We start from the raw sequence: 17,161 nt of genomic DNA, 5'->3' as shown, positions 1-17,161 counted from the left end.
AGGAGGAGGAGGAGGAGAAAGTGCATTTCCTATATCCAAAAATGTGTCGATTCACTCCCCACCAGTCGAAAACCAATCCGCAAGTTACATTCAAAAGTTTCATGAGCAAAAGGTGGGGAGAAGGAACTGAAGGACAAACTGAAAGGATCTCCTCCAAACTGGGTGAGAGGCGCAGTGGAGTTACGATGAGGAGGGAAGGGGGAAGCTCAGAGACGGACGAGTCTGAAAGAAGCGTTGGGTGGGCGATGGCTTGGAAATCCTCCGCCGCCGTCCACCACCCGCATTGGGGTTTCCGGATGAAAGCTCCCTCCATTAACTGTGAGAGGAGACGTCCGAGGAGCTGCTGCTATTGCTGTTGGTCGTCTGGGCGCGCTTGATGTACAGGTTCAGTAACTTCATCTGTAAAAACAAGCAAAGACAAGAGATATTAAACGTAGCGTGGGATCATGGTAGTCACAGCAGCTTCGCCTGGATCGAACTCCTTCTGCGTTCAGAGATCAGGAGGTTTTTACAGCAAGTACCCGGTGATTAAAAACACTTGTTGTGGCTCACCTTGTGGCAGTCTTACCGGGGGGGAGGGGGCAACACTCCACCATTGACCAAAGCAACCTCAGAAAAACACCTTGAACCAAAATGCACAATGGACTAATTCTTAAGTTAAAACCAATAACAAAAGGACAAAGGACGATTATCCTGCTCTCCTCCAAGAGTATATGTATGATACTCCCCGAATTTGGATTTAAACAAATAGGCAGACATTTTGAAAAGATACCAAAGCACAAAATGCCTTTATACTAATTAACAAACCCCCCATTGTCACAGGAGGTAGCAGCGACACAAATCGTAAAATTGTATCCCGGACGAGCCCCCAATCTGTCACAACCTGGTTTATGAGTTATAAAAATAAGTTTATTTTACATAACTGAAAGAGAAATTAGAAACTAAATACAACAAAAGCAAACAGGGTGGAGGCCAGGTGGGAGAGAGAAAGAGAAAGTTATCCCAACCCCGATAACCTAAATCTGAAGGGTCACAAGGTGATTAACAGGAGAGGAAAACAGGTTTTTGCTACAAAAAAATATGCTTATTTTTTCAGACTTTTGTCTTAGATTTATTTTACTTTTACTTAATTAAGATATTTTTTTATTATAATATGATGTAATAACCTATATGTACTTGTAATGAACGTATCTGGTTTTACAGTGATGCTTTCTATAAAAGTGCTCAGCTCATCGTGGAAGTTTTTAAAATTAGAAAGACTCCCAAGTGACTGAATGAAGATGTGGCAGCCGTTACAAGAGTTGGTTTAATCTTCTAAATGTTGAGGGAATGTTCTTCCTGATCTCAAAAGGCTAGAAAACACAGGAGCGTCTGTTATAAAAGGTGACGTCTGACGTCTTCATCACATGCTCTCAAACACACATTTCATCACATGTATACACGGAGAGCGGGGGTGGTGGTTAGGGGAGGGTCTCTTCATTCAGGTGAGCATGACCTTCAGACCTCAACTCTTATATAACCCAAGGACACATGTAGTGAAAGTAGGACAAATATGACCTCGTTCTTTATAATTGGACAACCCGGCTGAAACCGGCTGAGAAATAACAACATGGGAAGATGATAAGGCTCAGCGCCTGTTGAAGAAGTGTGTGCATGCGTGTGTGTGTGTACGTGAATGCAAAGACCTGGTGCAGTCAGTACCTTGCTGCCCGTGAGCTGTGCCAGGTGGGGTTTGAGATCCTCGCCAATCACGGAGTAGATAGCCACCAGACAGAACACACTGGCCTTGCGAACGCTGCTCTCTGTGTTGTCATAGCCCTGCGGAGAGACGGAGGCAGCATCAGGCACCGCGCGCACACGGGCGTGCATGCACATATACACTCACGAGGGGTCAGTGGGAACGTGGGAGGAGTCGCAGAGAGTGCAGAGTACACGCAAACATTTCCAGGGACAAATAAGGCAAATAATTCCCAGTGTCCAAATAAGAACATTGTCCAAATATGCCTCTTTGGAGCCGACGGGGGATGTTTCTGCTCCATCTGATGCCAAAAACCCTGCTTTTGTAACATTTAATCCAAAGCAGTTAACACTGTTGTCTAATGTTTATTTAAAGTTTTTAAAAGCATGTTTTTGTTTGCATGTTTTATAAAGTTTTGAGTTTCCAGTCAGAACTAAAGAAATTAAATAAACTGAATCAAATCTTTTAAAATGTGTAAATATAACAAAAACAATGATATTTCTTTTTAAAACTCTTGGTGTCCGACCTGCAGGAGCCCGGGGATGATGTCCGGTAGCAGCTGCAGTAAGGAGTCCTTGGCGATGCGTTCAATGACTTTGGTTTGCATCTTGATGGCAGCCAGGTTGATGGGGTAGTCGGCTGTCTGCACGATGGGGCACAGCACCTTGATGCACTGCTCGGGGTGGATGGAGCCGGCCAGGGTGGACGCCGCCTCCTCGGCCGCACGCACCACCTGGAAGCACGTGGACGCACACGTTAAGATCAGTAACATAATGTGGGGATGATTGTGTCTTGGTAAAAACATTCCCATACAAAGAAATCCCTTTTTATATAATAAGGTCCTTATTTGGGCAACATGAAGAGTGTATTTTTACAGGTGTATTTTGGCTCAGCTCACCTGCAGGAGATTCAACAGGTTTATTTTGTTGTCCGACTTTGACTGCAGATTATTATTGATCTGGAAGTTTCATCACGTTTTTTGACTCAGTGGTTATTTTGTGTATTTTATGTTCAATTTGTTATCAACATGTGATCTTTGTGTACCCACACTGTGAACCCGCTGCACACCTGATTTCTGATTTCTCTTTAAGTAACACTGAGCGTGTGTTCCTGAGCTATGGGTCAAAGGTCGGACTTATTGTGTTACTGGTATTGTTCTCATATTGATAACCAGATCGTCTTAATAAAGAGAGTACTATAGTATGGACCTTTTGAACTTTAGGCCATTTATTGGCTACACATAGAAAACTTTTCAAATTAAAAGTAAAAAGGTTTTTTGAAATTTGAAAGTTAGTCAAAGGTTTTTTATTAAAGGTTTATTAAATGATAGGAAACGTGAGAAAAAGATAGTTTTTTCAACTGACTGTGATTTTTTTCACATCTCACACAGAGAATTATCGACATTTAGCTGCTAAAAATTCAGATATTTCCCTCAGGAGTTGTGAAAAATAGGGTTAGGGTTTAAATAAGGTTGCTTAGTATCTGCCTGATGGATAAATAAGCAACAGTATGCTAACACATGATCCATAATGTCGTATAATATTGCATTATCAGCTTGTTCTGCTGCCCCTAAATGAAGAAAAATAATAATAACTGTAAAATAATGCACTGTAGTGTATTTCTTTTTAATATGGTAGCTGTGTACCTCCTTGTGAGAGTCTTTGTGGGCCTCCAGGGTCTTCATGATGGTTAGCTCGGCATAGTTTTTGAAGCGGGCCGGCTGGTTCCTCAGAATTTCCTTCAGCACACGCAGGGCCAGCGCTCGGATGGTGTGCTGGGGGGGGGGCAGTAGCATGAGGAATCAGTTAAAAGTCAAAAACATTGCTCTGATCTGATTAATTTCAGGCTTAATAACAACCTCTGGTTAGCCCCGCCTACATCTGGTTTAAGCCCGCCCACTCCAAGTACGCATACAGATAATGGTGTGCTACTAGATAATATTCTCTCATACGCACTTATATTCACTACATTTCCTGAGTTAATGAGGAGTGTGAATCAGTATCCTCTGCATACAAACATTCTCAGGGTCAACGTACATCTTTATCACCCAGAGTCTCCAGCAGGAGGAGGAGGATGGTTTTGAAGTGTTCGTCCCACACAGCCAGGCTGTCTTCTCGTGTGATCTTCAGCAGGTCCACCAGGGCGCCCTTACGCTCCTCGGAGCGCTCGTTGTGATTGGACAGCTCCTTGAGCAGGTCGGCGACCAGGTCTGAGTGATCCTGGCCGACTGCTTGCAGACAGAAGATGAAGAATAACGCGTTACACACCAAAAATACAGCTGCTGACATCTCGCCAAAACAACCAGAACTTCATCCATCATTTGCATCATTCACCAGTGATTTAATCTAACAGAAGAAACTCTACCGATGAGGTGGGAAGATTTGACCCGTTTCCAATGCAAATAAATCTATGAGTAAAACAATCTTTCGTATTATCTATTTAGTCAAAATGGATTTTAAAACCACTCAACAAAATACATGTTCTCACCTGTTTAGTAAAAACCTGCACTTTTAAGAGTGAATATAAAGTCACTGAATGGCCGGCAAAGTTAACAATAAAGGCCTAAAGTCATGGCAACGTGGGACTTAAATTTTAAATTTCAGCAATGAATTTGGCAGCAAATTTGACCATTTTAAATGGACACTGACATTAAAGGGCCATGAATCTGACCGTATACAGTGGAAGGACGGGTGTGCAACCTTTTGCAGTGGTTGCAGAGGTTTGACAAAATGTACTTGTGCCCTTTATTGCTGTGCTGTAGGTGTTAGTGGGATTATTATATAACATATCGTGGTCTCTATAGAGTGCTGCAGGGATGTCCAATCAGAGAGTAAAATGCTAACTCAGTTCTGGATTTTAGGACACATTCCTGCGGCACTCGGTTCCGCTGTTTATCATGTCATTAGCTTGATAAAACACAACCACGCAAACATTCAGTTTGTTACAGAAAATAACCCATAAGCCATCAGTGAAAGCACTAAAAGCAGGACAGGTTGGACACACACCTGCGAGGTGGAGTTAAAACAAGTTAGAAGACCATTAAAATAAATGGTGAAGGGGAATCGAGAGAGCAGAGGGAATAATGCAAACACACAAAAAGGGTGAGTGGAGTCAAGTCAGTAAATCAGTCACACAGTCGTTCAGTCATCCAGTCAGTCAGTTTCTCAGACAGTCAGGCGGGGGAGGGGGGGAGGCATCTTTACCAGGAGCAAAGACCTTGGGCAGCGTCATCCTGTTTTCTCCGCTTTCCTGACGTCGGCCTGGAGAGGAGGAAGGTTAAGGAGGGATGGAGGGATGGAGGTGGGGAGGTGAGGGACAGAGGGGGAGGGTGCAGAGCAAAAGGATGTGATGACGACAACAACAACCGGTGTCTCAGAACAGAGGCGCGCACACACCAAACGTTTGTGGTCAACAGGCGGCAGATAAAGTTCCTCTGTGTTCTGTATCTTGTGTAAACTCGTGAACTCGATGTTTAGCTGGCTAACCGGGGCAGAAGAGATCAACTGCCACATTTATGGTTGATTCCTTGTTTAAAGTGTCAACGTGAGGTAACAGCTGTAGCTTCTCAGGGTGTCTGCCTGTATGTTGTGACTTTACACAGCGTGTGTGTGTGTGTGTGTGTGGGGGTGGTTGTCGACAGATAGGTGGGCAGGATGATAACGGAAAGTCAAGACGATTTCTCCTCAGCAAACAACAAAAAATGGAACAATCTGGTTTCTCTTAACAGAAGATTAAGATAAAATGTAAGAGTTTAAAAGTTTAAGAGAAAGTTGCTGCATGAGGCCCACTGTGACCCTGAGCAGTAGTCAGATACTGTAAGACTCAGCTGTCCTCATCTGAGCGCCTCAGTGGCACATGGGGAGACACTGCTGCCTCTGTATCGCAGTGCGGCTGTATGAGCTCTGACATTAATGCCTTTCATCGAGTTGAAACCGCAGTGTTGAGGCATTTTGTGTGAGGTGTGAAAAGTGTTGAGCTCAAACGTGAACTCACAGTCGCGGAACTGCTCCACGTCATCGTCGAACACGGCCTCCTTCAGGGCGCTCTTGTCGTACGTGCAGATGGTTTCTCCGTAGCCATAGGGGGCGAACTCGCGGCCCCGAGGCCCAGAGAACGAGCGGGGCGACGGCGTGTTGAGTAGCGACGTCTTGTTGTCCAAGGCGGTGCGACCCCCTTCCACCATGTCTAAGCCCAGGCGGGCGTCAGAGCCGGGAGAGGACGCTACGCCTTCTCGTCCTGCCTGTAAGACAGAAGAATGAGAGAGAGGGTTTGGTTCAAGGTCTACAGTACGGTAAATGTGGAACATATCTGTACTGTACTCTCCTCTTGCTTGTAATAATTACGGATCTTAATCTTCGCTCTAAAGCTCCCACAGTGTATTTACTCATGTAATCAGGAAATAGTTTTTTATTGGGAGCACTGAGACTGTTGAGCAGATTTTATAGAAGTAACCGGTCTACGGTAAACATGCTGGATCAGGAGAGACTCGTCCAGCAGCTCCTCCTAGACCAGTGTTTCTCATATGGGGGTATGTGTACACCTAGAGGTACTTTGGAATACTACAGGGAGTACGTGAGATGTTAATTTAAAAAAAATCTGTCATACAAAATTCCTAAAATAATTATACTATAATAAGTGTAAAAGAAAATTAAATTAGTTAAATAAATTATTATTTATATTCAATATTCTCAATTGTTAACGGCTGTAAAACCTCACAGAAGATCAAGAATAATTAAGTATGGAAGCTTATTTCAGCCAGTGTAAATCATTATAATGAGAAACTTTCTCAATATTTTGAATTAGTATCACAAAGTCATTATTTTGAGAACGTTTCTTATTACAAAATCTTTTTTTCATCACATTGGCAGAAATAAGCCTCCATAAGAAGGCAATAAAATGTTCACAATAATGTTTGTTCGTTGGAAACCAGTTTTGATATTGAATGTAAATCAAGAAAATGGATTTGTGGTTTCAAACGTAGCAGCAATAAAGCTGAAAACACGGAGAAAGAAGTGAAAAAGATCCAACGAAATACCATCAGTATCAGTAAGAATATGTTTTAAGTGCCCGACAAGGTTATCAACATTATCAGGAATTAATGTCCAGAACCGTCTGACGCTCAGGAAGAAACTACAACCCTTCAAACACATTTCAAGTTACAAAGATGCTTTTTATGCAGCACTGTAATGTTTTTCTACCAAACATGTTTTACGCCGGTCAGGGGAAAAATATTAGGGACCATTAATGAAGAAGTGACTCGAGAACCACAGAGCTACAGCCTTTCCTGCCTCTCATGTACCCTGTATCCTAATATACATATTACATTTCTATTACTCCTGTCAAGAAGAGGAAGAAGTCTGCTCGCATTGGGATTATAGATTGGATCAATGTTAAGCATGATTTCACTGTGATGATCTCTTGTTTCAGCCTCCACGGCTGCACTGCTGGCTTAATGAAAGCTGCTCGATGAAACTGTTTTGACTCACTGCGTCGTCCCTCTTGCCCTCCTGTCTGATCGGCTCATTCAGGTCCTCCTGGCTCCGGTAGCTGAAGCTCTGGATGGCCTCGGTGACACCACGCAGTGAGCTGTAGATCTCCTCCGAGTTCATGTTCTCGGTGTCGTACTCCATCATGCTACCGGACACACAAACACACAAAGAACTTAGATTTATGTGAAATGCATTCCTATCGCCAAGACGAGAGTGAATTTGATTTGCCACCATGCAGAGAGCTTTAGCGTTGCTTTTCACACACAAACAGATTAGTTTTTTAGAAATTTATAATTGGACACACACCACAGCATTAACCAAACATTTGTAAAATGATGTAAAGTGTTATATTGATTAGGTTAGAGATGTTGGAGTTAATAAGTGTTCAGTGAGAAACTGACATTCGCTCAGCTGGTTTATTTAAAAACAGGAAGGAAAAAGATCAGGGTCCGGCTTCCTTGAGGAAAATATCTCCTTTGTGTCTCAGCCCGCCTCATTACCTGGGTGAATATGCTCTGCGCAGGACCCTTAGGGAGGGGGCAGCAGGGGTGGAGTGGGGCGGAGGAGGAGGAGGAGGGGCAGGGGGATGCTTTGACAGTCCGTCGACACCCCAACCCCATAACCGACTGTTGCCACAGCGCAGCCGGGAAGGGAAGGATGGACAGACAGGAGGGAGAGAGGTGGGGCGAGGAGAGGAGGATGGGAGTCAACAACGAGGGGAGACGAGACAAGAGAGGGGAGAACGAGGAGGAGGAGGAGGCGGAGGAGGAAGAGGAGGAGGAGGAAAAACAACAAGTGTGCAGAAAGAGAAAAGACAAAAAGAAACCAGTCTGAGCTTTAGGGTTAAGGGAAAGTGTTAATTCAGAGGAGAAGAGTTGTTCCGATACCGATAACAGCATCTTCCTCCGATACTGTATAAAAAAACGGTTTCAGGTATCAGCGAGTATGCGTCTGTGTACCGATCTGATTCCACGTAGGATAGCGAAGTCATGACCCTGCTCTGCTCTGATAAAGACGTCTGATGGTGGCTGGCTGGAAAATCTCTCCCTCTCTCCTCTCCTGTCCCCGCTGAGTCTTTGTCGTCCCCAGAGTCAGAGTCCTGGTTGGGGCCGCCGTAAATCACCTTGTTACTGAATTCCCTGTCGTCACTCTGGTCAAAATAATCCCCTAATTCACAGAGTCAGCTGTCAGGTCTCTAGTATACAGTATTCATATATCTGTTTTTAAACGCACAAGTATCGTATCGTTACTCGGTATCCGCCGCTACGCAAAGTTCAGGTATTGGAATCGGTAACGGGAAGAACAAAATGGTATCGGAACATCTCTGAAGAGGTGAGCATCGGAAAGTAGCAGAATCCCACAAAGCCAGCTTTACCTCAAATAAATATTGAATATTCCTCACGTTTTAGCCAGAATGATCTGAACATGACTTCAGGTTCAGCTGATTATAACCAGAAAATACAATCGCTCCATTATATGTGTTTATGGGCTTCTGCTCGCAGAGAAAGTGACTGTACAGTGGATGCAGTGCCTGAGTGAGCTGCTCAGAGTTCAACTGTATTTACTGTAATTATCAGTCAATAGAAACAGCCTTATATGTGGAAACATCAAAGAGCAGGGTTATCAGATGTTTTACAGCCCCAATTGTGTCTGAGGCTGTAAATATTTTATCAGCCGAGTGCACAAGAGGTGTTTGATCTGTTGCTTCTTTATTTCTACCCAAAAAAAGCTTGAACATGTTCTAACCTCTCCGAGCAGCTCACTCAGCGTCATGCTCCTACCAACCCGCCTGTTAGGCAGTGCATTAGTTCCACTACAGACCAATCAGGACAGCAGGAAGTATCCATAGATTTAAACCACAGCCAAGCTTTTGGACAGGAAGTGTGTCGTAGATAAGAGTTTCACAGCAGATCGGTGATCGGCTACCTTGGGGACAGTCCTCCGTGGGAACAGTTTGTTGGAGAGGTGAGGGGGCTGGTTCTGCTGGGGGTGTGGCGTTGCGGCGTCCGACCAATGGTGTTGCTCGGAGAACCCTGGAAAGACAGTGAAACAGGGATGAGCTGTTTAGTTTTTCATGGTTTCATTTGTTTCTGGTGCCTTGATTTTTATGCTGTTTAAAGAATTGTGTCTTACTGTAAGATTATTATTATTAATCTTAGATTAAGGTACACATTTCTTAAATTCAGCTCAATAAAGTCACCAAAATCATAAGAATCTTAAATAACTGAATTTTCATTGCTTGTAATAAGTACAACATGCATACATTTTGGCATTTCTTATAGTTATAAGGCCCTTTACAGTGTGTGCTAGTTGTAAGAATTCTAGCCAGGAAAAAATCAACAATATCTGGCTTTTTTGGGCTGTTTTGTGGTGTCTGGCTTCTGTTTGAGTGAAATCAAAGACTACGGGGCTTCCTGTGACTCACCACACTGCTGCTGGTGTTGCTGGAGTTCTTCAGGTGGTTGTGCAGCAGCTTGGTGGCTCCGTCCTGGAAGGTTTTGGGCAGAGCTCCCAGCAGCATGGTGAACTCTGGCGTGTTGAGCTCAAACAAAGAGATCAGCACCACCTGGGCCGCCTGGAGGCAGCGTGGTTACAGGTTAGGATGGAGGACACGACGGCTTAGAAAGTTCAGATGGTTTCCTTGGTTCCAGAAGTACCTTAACCATGTGTTTCTAACAGAGTGAGTCAGAGGAGCTGTTCTGACATTTCTTACACTGACAGAACCGACTGACTGATGAATGACTGTAATCTTGGACAATTTCCCACATGGGCCAATCCAATGCAAATGTTAATAGAGGTCGAAACAATTCTGGAACCATGGAAACCCACTTTTCAGCTCCACAGTGAACTTTTTGGTAGAATAAGGAATGCATTAAAGCCTGTAGAAAGAAACTGTTAAAAGGTGAGTGTTCAAAGCTGCATTCAGTGGAAATCTAATGAAGTACACGACTGTTCAGGGGAACGTTGTTTCTATATCAGTGCTGCAACATGCAAGTGAGTACAGATCAAACCTGAAGGGGGCTGGAGAGAGTGCTACATAAGCTACAGTAACTTGCTAACCTTTAGCTGTTTGTTTTTAAGTTATATGATGGCACAGTCACTACATGGCAGAAAAATAAAATGGGTGTATTTCATGTTGTTTTCCTTTTGGTCTGAATATATTGAGATTGAGAATGGTTCCCATCAGGCTTCAGGTGATGTAAATGTTGCAATGTGAGTCAAAGAGTTTGGGTTTTGGGCTATAAGCCAAGTTTTGTTTTGTTTTTTTTTGCCTCCATTTGTTAACATTTTGGTGAGTCATTCTCCACCAGCAGGTCCTGGTTGGGGTAAGCAGTGGTTTAGTGGTGCCTGGGGAAGTGGCTGTACCTGTGTCATAAACAGTGACTACTCTTACATATTTAGCTCACCCAGTAGGATTTAACTTAGCTGCTTGACTTCAGTTCAATAACATAATGATCCCTTTATGTTATTGACAGAGGTGCAGATTTTGCAATAAATACTGGCCCACAAACTATGGTGAGACAAGTATTCCTTATTCCTTACTCCATCCATTCAGGAACATTGGACAACTATGTCGTCCCTTTGCTTCACCATCCTAGGAAGAAAAATGTATCTCCCGCAACACTACAGAACGATGTTTAGACATCAGAGGGGATTTAGAAGTAGGTATACCCATTGTCAACTGAGAAATTATATTCTGTACACCTGCGTATACTCTGCACTACACCACCTGCTGTACAGACAGCAATCACCTTGATTCACTTTGATACTTTGATAAGGAAAAATCTAAATTAGGTGATTATGAGGCGAAATCTGAGGTCAAAAACATCAGTTTTAAGTCCTGTATGTTTATTCATAATAGACTTTGGACCCAAAACTGCTGCTGTAGTTTGGGCTCGGACTGAATTTTTTTGTTTTTCAAAATATTTATAAAATATTTTATTAATAATGTATGCAACTGTAACTAATGAGTCAATTTGTAATTGATTAGTTTTTGATAATAATCACAATAATTTAATTATATTATTTGCACAATGTAGTTTACTTGTACTTGTAATAAACATAAGATTATTTGTTCATTTATTTATTTTTGGTATATACAACTATAAATGTTATTAATGTATTTTAATATGTTAAAATCAAATCTGAATGTGATTTTAATAGTTTTTTTTAAAATTGAAAATTCAATATGTGATGCAAAAAACATAATTCCCACTAATCTGTCAAAATAATTGCAAAATGATAAAATGTTAGTCTTATGAATCTCTCTTTTTGTACAGTAATAAAATGTTAACAGCATGCAGGTATGCAGGTGGATGAGAGGTTGTTAAGGTGAGTGAGACGAACAAATCGTGTTAGGCACACAGGAGTCACAAAACAGCATTCCTATCGATGTTGAGCAATAAAAATTGGCTTAAAAAGATCCATTCATACAAAGCAACAAGCATTGCCTGTCATTTGGAAAAATACTAAGGTTAAACCAAATTCTTTTCTGGTTGCACAACAAGCTCAATCTATCTGGTGAGTGATCAATTTGCAAGGCGCAGACTGTTTTTTTTTAGGTTGTTACAGCAAAACAGCTAAAGCGTAAATGGTAGAGGTGAGTAAGAGATGCCACACTCGAGTTTTCTCGGTTCTTGAAGGTGTTGGTTAGGCACCAGGGCAGGCGGGGGGGCATTGCGTGCTTATCGTGTTGTGATTGGCTGTTGGCTCTACCTGTTTACACCTTTCTTCCTGGTTGCCCTCAGCGGACAGTAAGGCTGCAGTACTGGACCTGCCAGCTAGCTCGTCAGTCACCCAGTTATGAAGGGTCTGGGGCACAGTGGCAAGGCAGAATGGGCGTTACAGCAAAACAAAAAGGTCCTCCACCGTCACAACAGGATGCAATACTGAACCAAAACCTTTCACAACAACCTGGCATCCATCTTCCAGATAAAGCATATTTGTATTCATGAAAACAAACTAAAGTCCTCGTAGATTCATTGTCAGCCTGCCCCGGGGGGTCGGGCTCTGATGTGAAACTAGGTTAGGATTTCATTTTCAAGAGCAGCGGTGGAAAAACAAACAAGGGGGACACAGAGGGAGAACACATGACGCGCATCAGACAAGGGGAAGATAATGGGCCGTTGACCCAAGGCCATCCACACGGAGAGTGCCTATTATCAGAGTTTACAACTGCTGCTGAACAAACACTGCAGGCTGAAGAATTCAAACCAATGAGGTATCAAAGGTGCTGCTGTGGCTGTGGGGTGTTTCTGATTAAAGGTGGGGTATGCCGTTCTGATCCATCATCAAATATCTCCTCGGTCTGCTAGCTTTCCATTCTGTGTGTCAGGTAACGTTAAATAAGCCCAGATCACTTTCTGCTTTTCCAAGATACTGCTGTTGTTGTGGTGTTAGATATAGTAGCAGCTGGGAAACTGTCTCGTTATCTGGGTTTCGCTAACCCGTGGGTCATCAAACATTGAGTAACAAGACAGTGAGATATCTAACATTATGGCGTCTGTGGGTGGCATTTAGTTTAATAGCTGCAGTAAGGCCTATATCTTCTCCAGAATCGCATACTCCACCTTTAAAGGGATACTTCAACCATTTGCATTAAGCTTTGTATCGTTAGAAACCCAGTCATATTTTTGAATGGTCGTGCACCATTCCCTCATTTTTCCCCTGAGACAGGAGGAATACGGATTTCAGTGTTGCACTTCCTGCTTCCAATGATGTAAAAATCGTCATTTTGCATCACTGGAAGCAGGAAGTCTAATATCTCTGTAGAGGGAGTGAGACTACAAACACACTTTTCTCTGTCAAAAGGCACCAAATTCAAAATTGATGTTACATTTCGACTACATATATAACCCACTCTCAATAAAGATTAATGTTTCCACGGCTGAAATGCTTCTTTAAGTGTTATGTTTTCTTTTAGGGATAATTGATCTGTTCTGTAAATAAAAACACTAAAATTTCCATCTGGTTTCACCTTTCTTTATGTAACGTCATACTCAACAAGTCTCTAAGCAGTTAGCTTTGCACTAAGCTCACTCACTTGTTATTATAACAGTTTAGTACGTAGATTATACGTCCATACTACTAACTGGTGTCATAAAAGGAAAGAGGGCTTAAGCTTGAAGCATTAGAGTTCAGTTGCAGACCCTAAATGTCCTGGTTTAGATGTTTATGCTCTCTATCACAGCTTGTTAAAATTAAAATAACACATAAATATCCTGAATACTACTGAATACATTCATCCTAAAAAAAGGAAATAAAAAAATACATTATTCTGGAGGAAATTTCACATTAAAGGTTTTAAGGTCTCCAATGTGAGTGCTGAAGAATGGGACAAACCAATCAGGGCTTACCTTCCTGACGTCAGAACTTTTGGGTTCAGTGGTCCAGGTGATGATGCGGGAGACGGCCAGGCGCGTCTCGCTGGAGTTGACAAAGTCCGTTGGGTCCATCTGCCGAGCCAGAGACTCGATGTACTTCAAAATAGCCACCTTGACCTAAAGACACAACAACAAGTTAGTCACGTGTCTTACTTTCACACTAACCAATCAAAATCCTCCTTCCTATAAATAAAAATGTGCTTTACCTTGAGGTTAGGTGTCTGAGTCTGATCCACGATAAACCTCATCAGGATGTTGAACTGTTGGTCAAACGGGAAGGACTCCCTGATAAACATAAAGAATTACTGATATTAGATGATTAAAGAACAAGCTTTAGATTATGAGACTGAGCTCCCACTCTTTTTAATAAATCAGCGAGTCACAGACATTGTTGTTATTGTAGCTCTCTGTGAGCTCTATGAATATACGTATATATTCTTATATTGATATAAATAACTGTATATATTGTTTTACTGTATTTTATCTTGTATGTTATTCTTTGAATTTTATTATCTTTTTCTATGTATGTAGCATGAAGGACTGCAAACGTTCATTTCATCATAGACCCCCGTGTAATAATGATATGTGATATGTGTATAATGATAAATAAATGTCCTTGATTCGTTGATGATACAACTTTATATTTATACAGCGACTGGACAAAAAAAGGAGATCGCTTGGAAAAAAGTAAGAGGAAGTTTGATGACCTGTTAAGTGCTGAAAATAAGTTTTTCTTACTTTATTCCAGCGATCAGTTTCACTTTACTATGAACTACGTTAGAACAGCCTCAATCAACCAAACTCCATTCAGAAAACAAGCATTTTAAAAGTTATTTGCTCGCCATGTTACGGACAGACAAAGGCGAAGTTTGAATTCAGACTTTTTACAAATCCTCATCATGATGTAGTTATTTCTGCATCATTCTGATCTGTTTATTGACATTAAATCTGTTGGGTTCATATCGCTGCAGTAAATTAACACAAACGATCCCGTGCTCATAACCACTCTGTATTGCTGTTATGAAATGATATGAGATTGGAAGTTTGGAAAGTTATATCTTACTGAGGACACTGCAAGGTTTATTACTCGTGTCTAACTGTAAACAGTCCTGAACAGCGTCACTGAATCGAGGGTGTGAGGAGGTGACTTGCTGCCCCCCCATCTGGCCAGAATTACACATTGCTCCCTTAATGGATAGTGAGGGTTTTGTTACTGATTGGTTTACTTTCACTGTTTAGCCCAAACTGAAGAAGCACAAAGGTTACTAAGCTTTACATCAACTAATAGATTAATGGAACAGTGTGAATATCTCCTTATCCAGTGGAACAGCCTCTAATCTTTGCGTCTCTGTGACCTGGCTTGCGTTTCAGACCTTGTGATATCCAGGGCCTTTTGAACTTTGGCCTGGACTGAGCCCAGCAGATCGGCACCCATCTTCTTCAGCAGCTGAGTGAGCAGGACAAAAAGCCAGTCCTGCAGGTCTTCTCTGTGCACCAAGATGAAGTCCACCAGAGTCTCCAGGAACATGCTGAACACCTGAGAGCGAGTTCAAGCGTTTATTACACAACACTGCCTGATTTGACTTAAATGGCTCATTAAGGTTAATTTCTTTTTTAGTAACGTACACTTACTCTCTGTTGTTAAATCCACAGCAAGGCAGACCATGCAACAAGAGACACTCCATTAGTTTTCAAGTCATAGCTCCATAAATTATTGTCATCATTAGTTTTAGTGCTTCAGTTGGTTCAGTTCATCCTCTTTACCTTGCTATGTGGGTCTGCAAACATCCTTGTGAATATCTCACAAAGTCTCTTCAGCTCCACTCGGCTGCAGTGACGGAAAGACACACAGGAAGTCAGTAACGTAGGGCGGTAAGAGTGATAACACGTGTTATAGAGGCTATTTGAGCTGTTGGCTTGCCCTTTGGTGGGCACAAAAAGTTGCATGAACCGCAGGATATCTTTATTAATTAAGTGTGTTCCAGTGAGCTCTGATAAACTTTCACACATTTGCAGTCTGAATGGGCACTCGGGCACCATGAAAATTACCAAAAATACGTCACACATTCAGCACTATCGCCAATACCGCAAGCGTAGGTATTGGCATGGACACGTTATGGGGCTTTTCCCACTCATGTCCTTTGGGATAGAATGATGTCATGCTAAACATTTCCTTAGTCACAACTTGCAGTCAAGAGTCCCCTTTCAACGCCACCAATTTTGTATTTTGGTAACACCGAGAGAATCATGTGTGCTTTCATATCCTTGTGCCTGTAAAGTATAGTCAAAAAATATCCTGATCATGTTGCCATCCAGAGACTGCAGAGTGCTCTCTCTCATTGTATGTCCTACCATTCAGAGCCATTACACAATAAAATCTCCTTTTACTGTTTAGCAGCCTTTAGTCAGGCTTGAGCAGGCTGGACATCCCACCTCAGTATTCTTTGGCTCTTGAGGAGATTCTGCAGGCCCAGCAGGCCCTCCTTCCTCTCCGACCAGTTGGAGCTGGCGCAGTGGTTCAGGATCTCTGCCACATCCTCCGTCTGGCGCAGGTAGTGGGGGATGCCTCCGTTCCTCGAGCCGTATGAGCGCTCTGAGCAGGCGCTGGACGCGTCGCTGTTGGCGTCGTCGTCGGAGTACATCCCCGGAGATTCGTACCGCCGCCTCAACGGCTTCCTCTGTGGGAGGAAGAAGAAGGTGAATGTAGGACGTCAGAGCGATACCTAAACGTTAACCGAGCTCTGCAGGAGGAGTGCGTAGGCAAATGAACTCAGCCATGAGGTAAGGATCTTTGACACAGTTATCAGGTAGCCATGCAGTTTTCTGTACTGTTGTGTTCATTGTTGTTTGGTTCTTTGGACGTCACTTTAAGGGTCAATCTGATTAGGTTTGTTATCCAATTCCTCAGTAAAAAATTTGTAAAATGAACACCAAAAGCCAGTGATGCAGCGCAAGTAAGCAAAGGTCATGACTACGGATGCAATGCAAACAGTAGAGTGTATTAAATGTCATGGACTTTTGAAAATAATAAACACATGAGATTCAACACATTAATATCACAGTGTGAAATTAAAACTTGGGGTACCACAGATGCATTCATGGTAAAATCAATAAATAAATCAAATAAAAAGGGGGTTGGGGTTTCATGAGCCAATATAATGAGGCAAGCTGCGTTACAGTTCTCTTAACTGGATTAGTGTGTGATGGATATATGAACAGTATTTAAAATGACCAACTACCTTATTCCTGGAGTCTCCTAATAGCTGGAAATGGTAACAAACAACCAAGAAGGAAAGAGGAGAGAGGGGAGGTTTAAAGGGGGAACAGAGAACAAGTACAGTCCTTCTGCAAGAGAGGACCAAAGTAGACATTTCACATTTTAACTGATACGAGCTAACAGTTGGATGGATATTCTCCATAAATAGAGGAACAATTTGACACTTTGATAACATCCAAGTCATTATAATGAGACTTAATTACTATATAATACGTTGAATCATTTATTTTCTGTTCAGAGATTAATTATTATACATTATATTATATATATATAT

General features: G+C 42.3%; 1 protein-coding gene across 1 annotated transcript in view; it reads right to left on the bottom strand.

Moving 5' to 3' along the window:
- Window positions 1-6: 6 nt before the first annotated feature.
- clasp1a (cytoplasmic linker associated protein 1a) overlaps window positions 7-17,161 on the bottom strand; it is a gene marked incomplete at its 5' end in the record, with an annotated part of 76,255 nt that continues 59,100 nt past the window's right edge. The window contains 19 exon segments of the mRNA XM_035676515.1: window positions 7-399; window positions 1,702-1,818; window positions 2,265-2,471; window positions 3,384-3,512; window positions 3,775-3,968; window positions 4,942-4,998; window positions 5,732-5,978; window positions 7,225-7,372; window positions 7,728-7,853; window positions 9,154-9,260; window positions 9,653-9,802; window positions 11,944-12,039; window positions 13,584-13,727; window positions 13,817-13,895; window positions 14,984-15,147; window positions 15,243-15,245; window positions 15,375-15,438; window positions 16,044-16,288; window positions 16,850-16,873. Coding sequence (XP_035532408.1) covers window positions 313-399; window positions 1,702-1,818; window positions 2,265-2,471; window positions 3,384-3,512; window positions 3,775-3,968; window positions 4,942-4,998; window positions 5,732-5,978; window positions 7,225-7,372; window positions 7,728-7,853; window positions 9,154-9,260; window positions 9,653-9,802; window positions 11,944-12,039; window positions 13,584-13,727; window positions 13,817-13,895; window positions 14,984-15,147; window positions 15,243-15,245; window positions 15,375-15,438; window positions 16,044-16,288; window positions 16,850-16,873 — 2,388 coding nt within the window.

Source organism: Morone saxatilis, unplaced genomic scaffold (assembly GCF_004916995.1).
Source record: "Morone saxatilis isolate NCDOM2014 unplaced genomic scaffold, NCSU_SB_2.0 Contig5, whole genome shotgun sequence".
NCBI classification, from domain to species: Eukaryota; Metazoa; Chordata; class Actinopteri; family Moronidae; genus Morone; species Morone saxatilis.
Note: the sequence above shows the minus strand (reverse complement) of the source record. Positions and strands in the feature narration are given on the sequence as shown.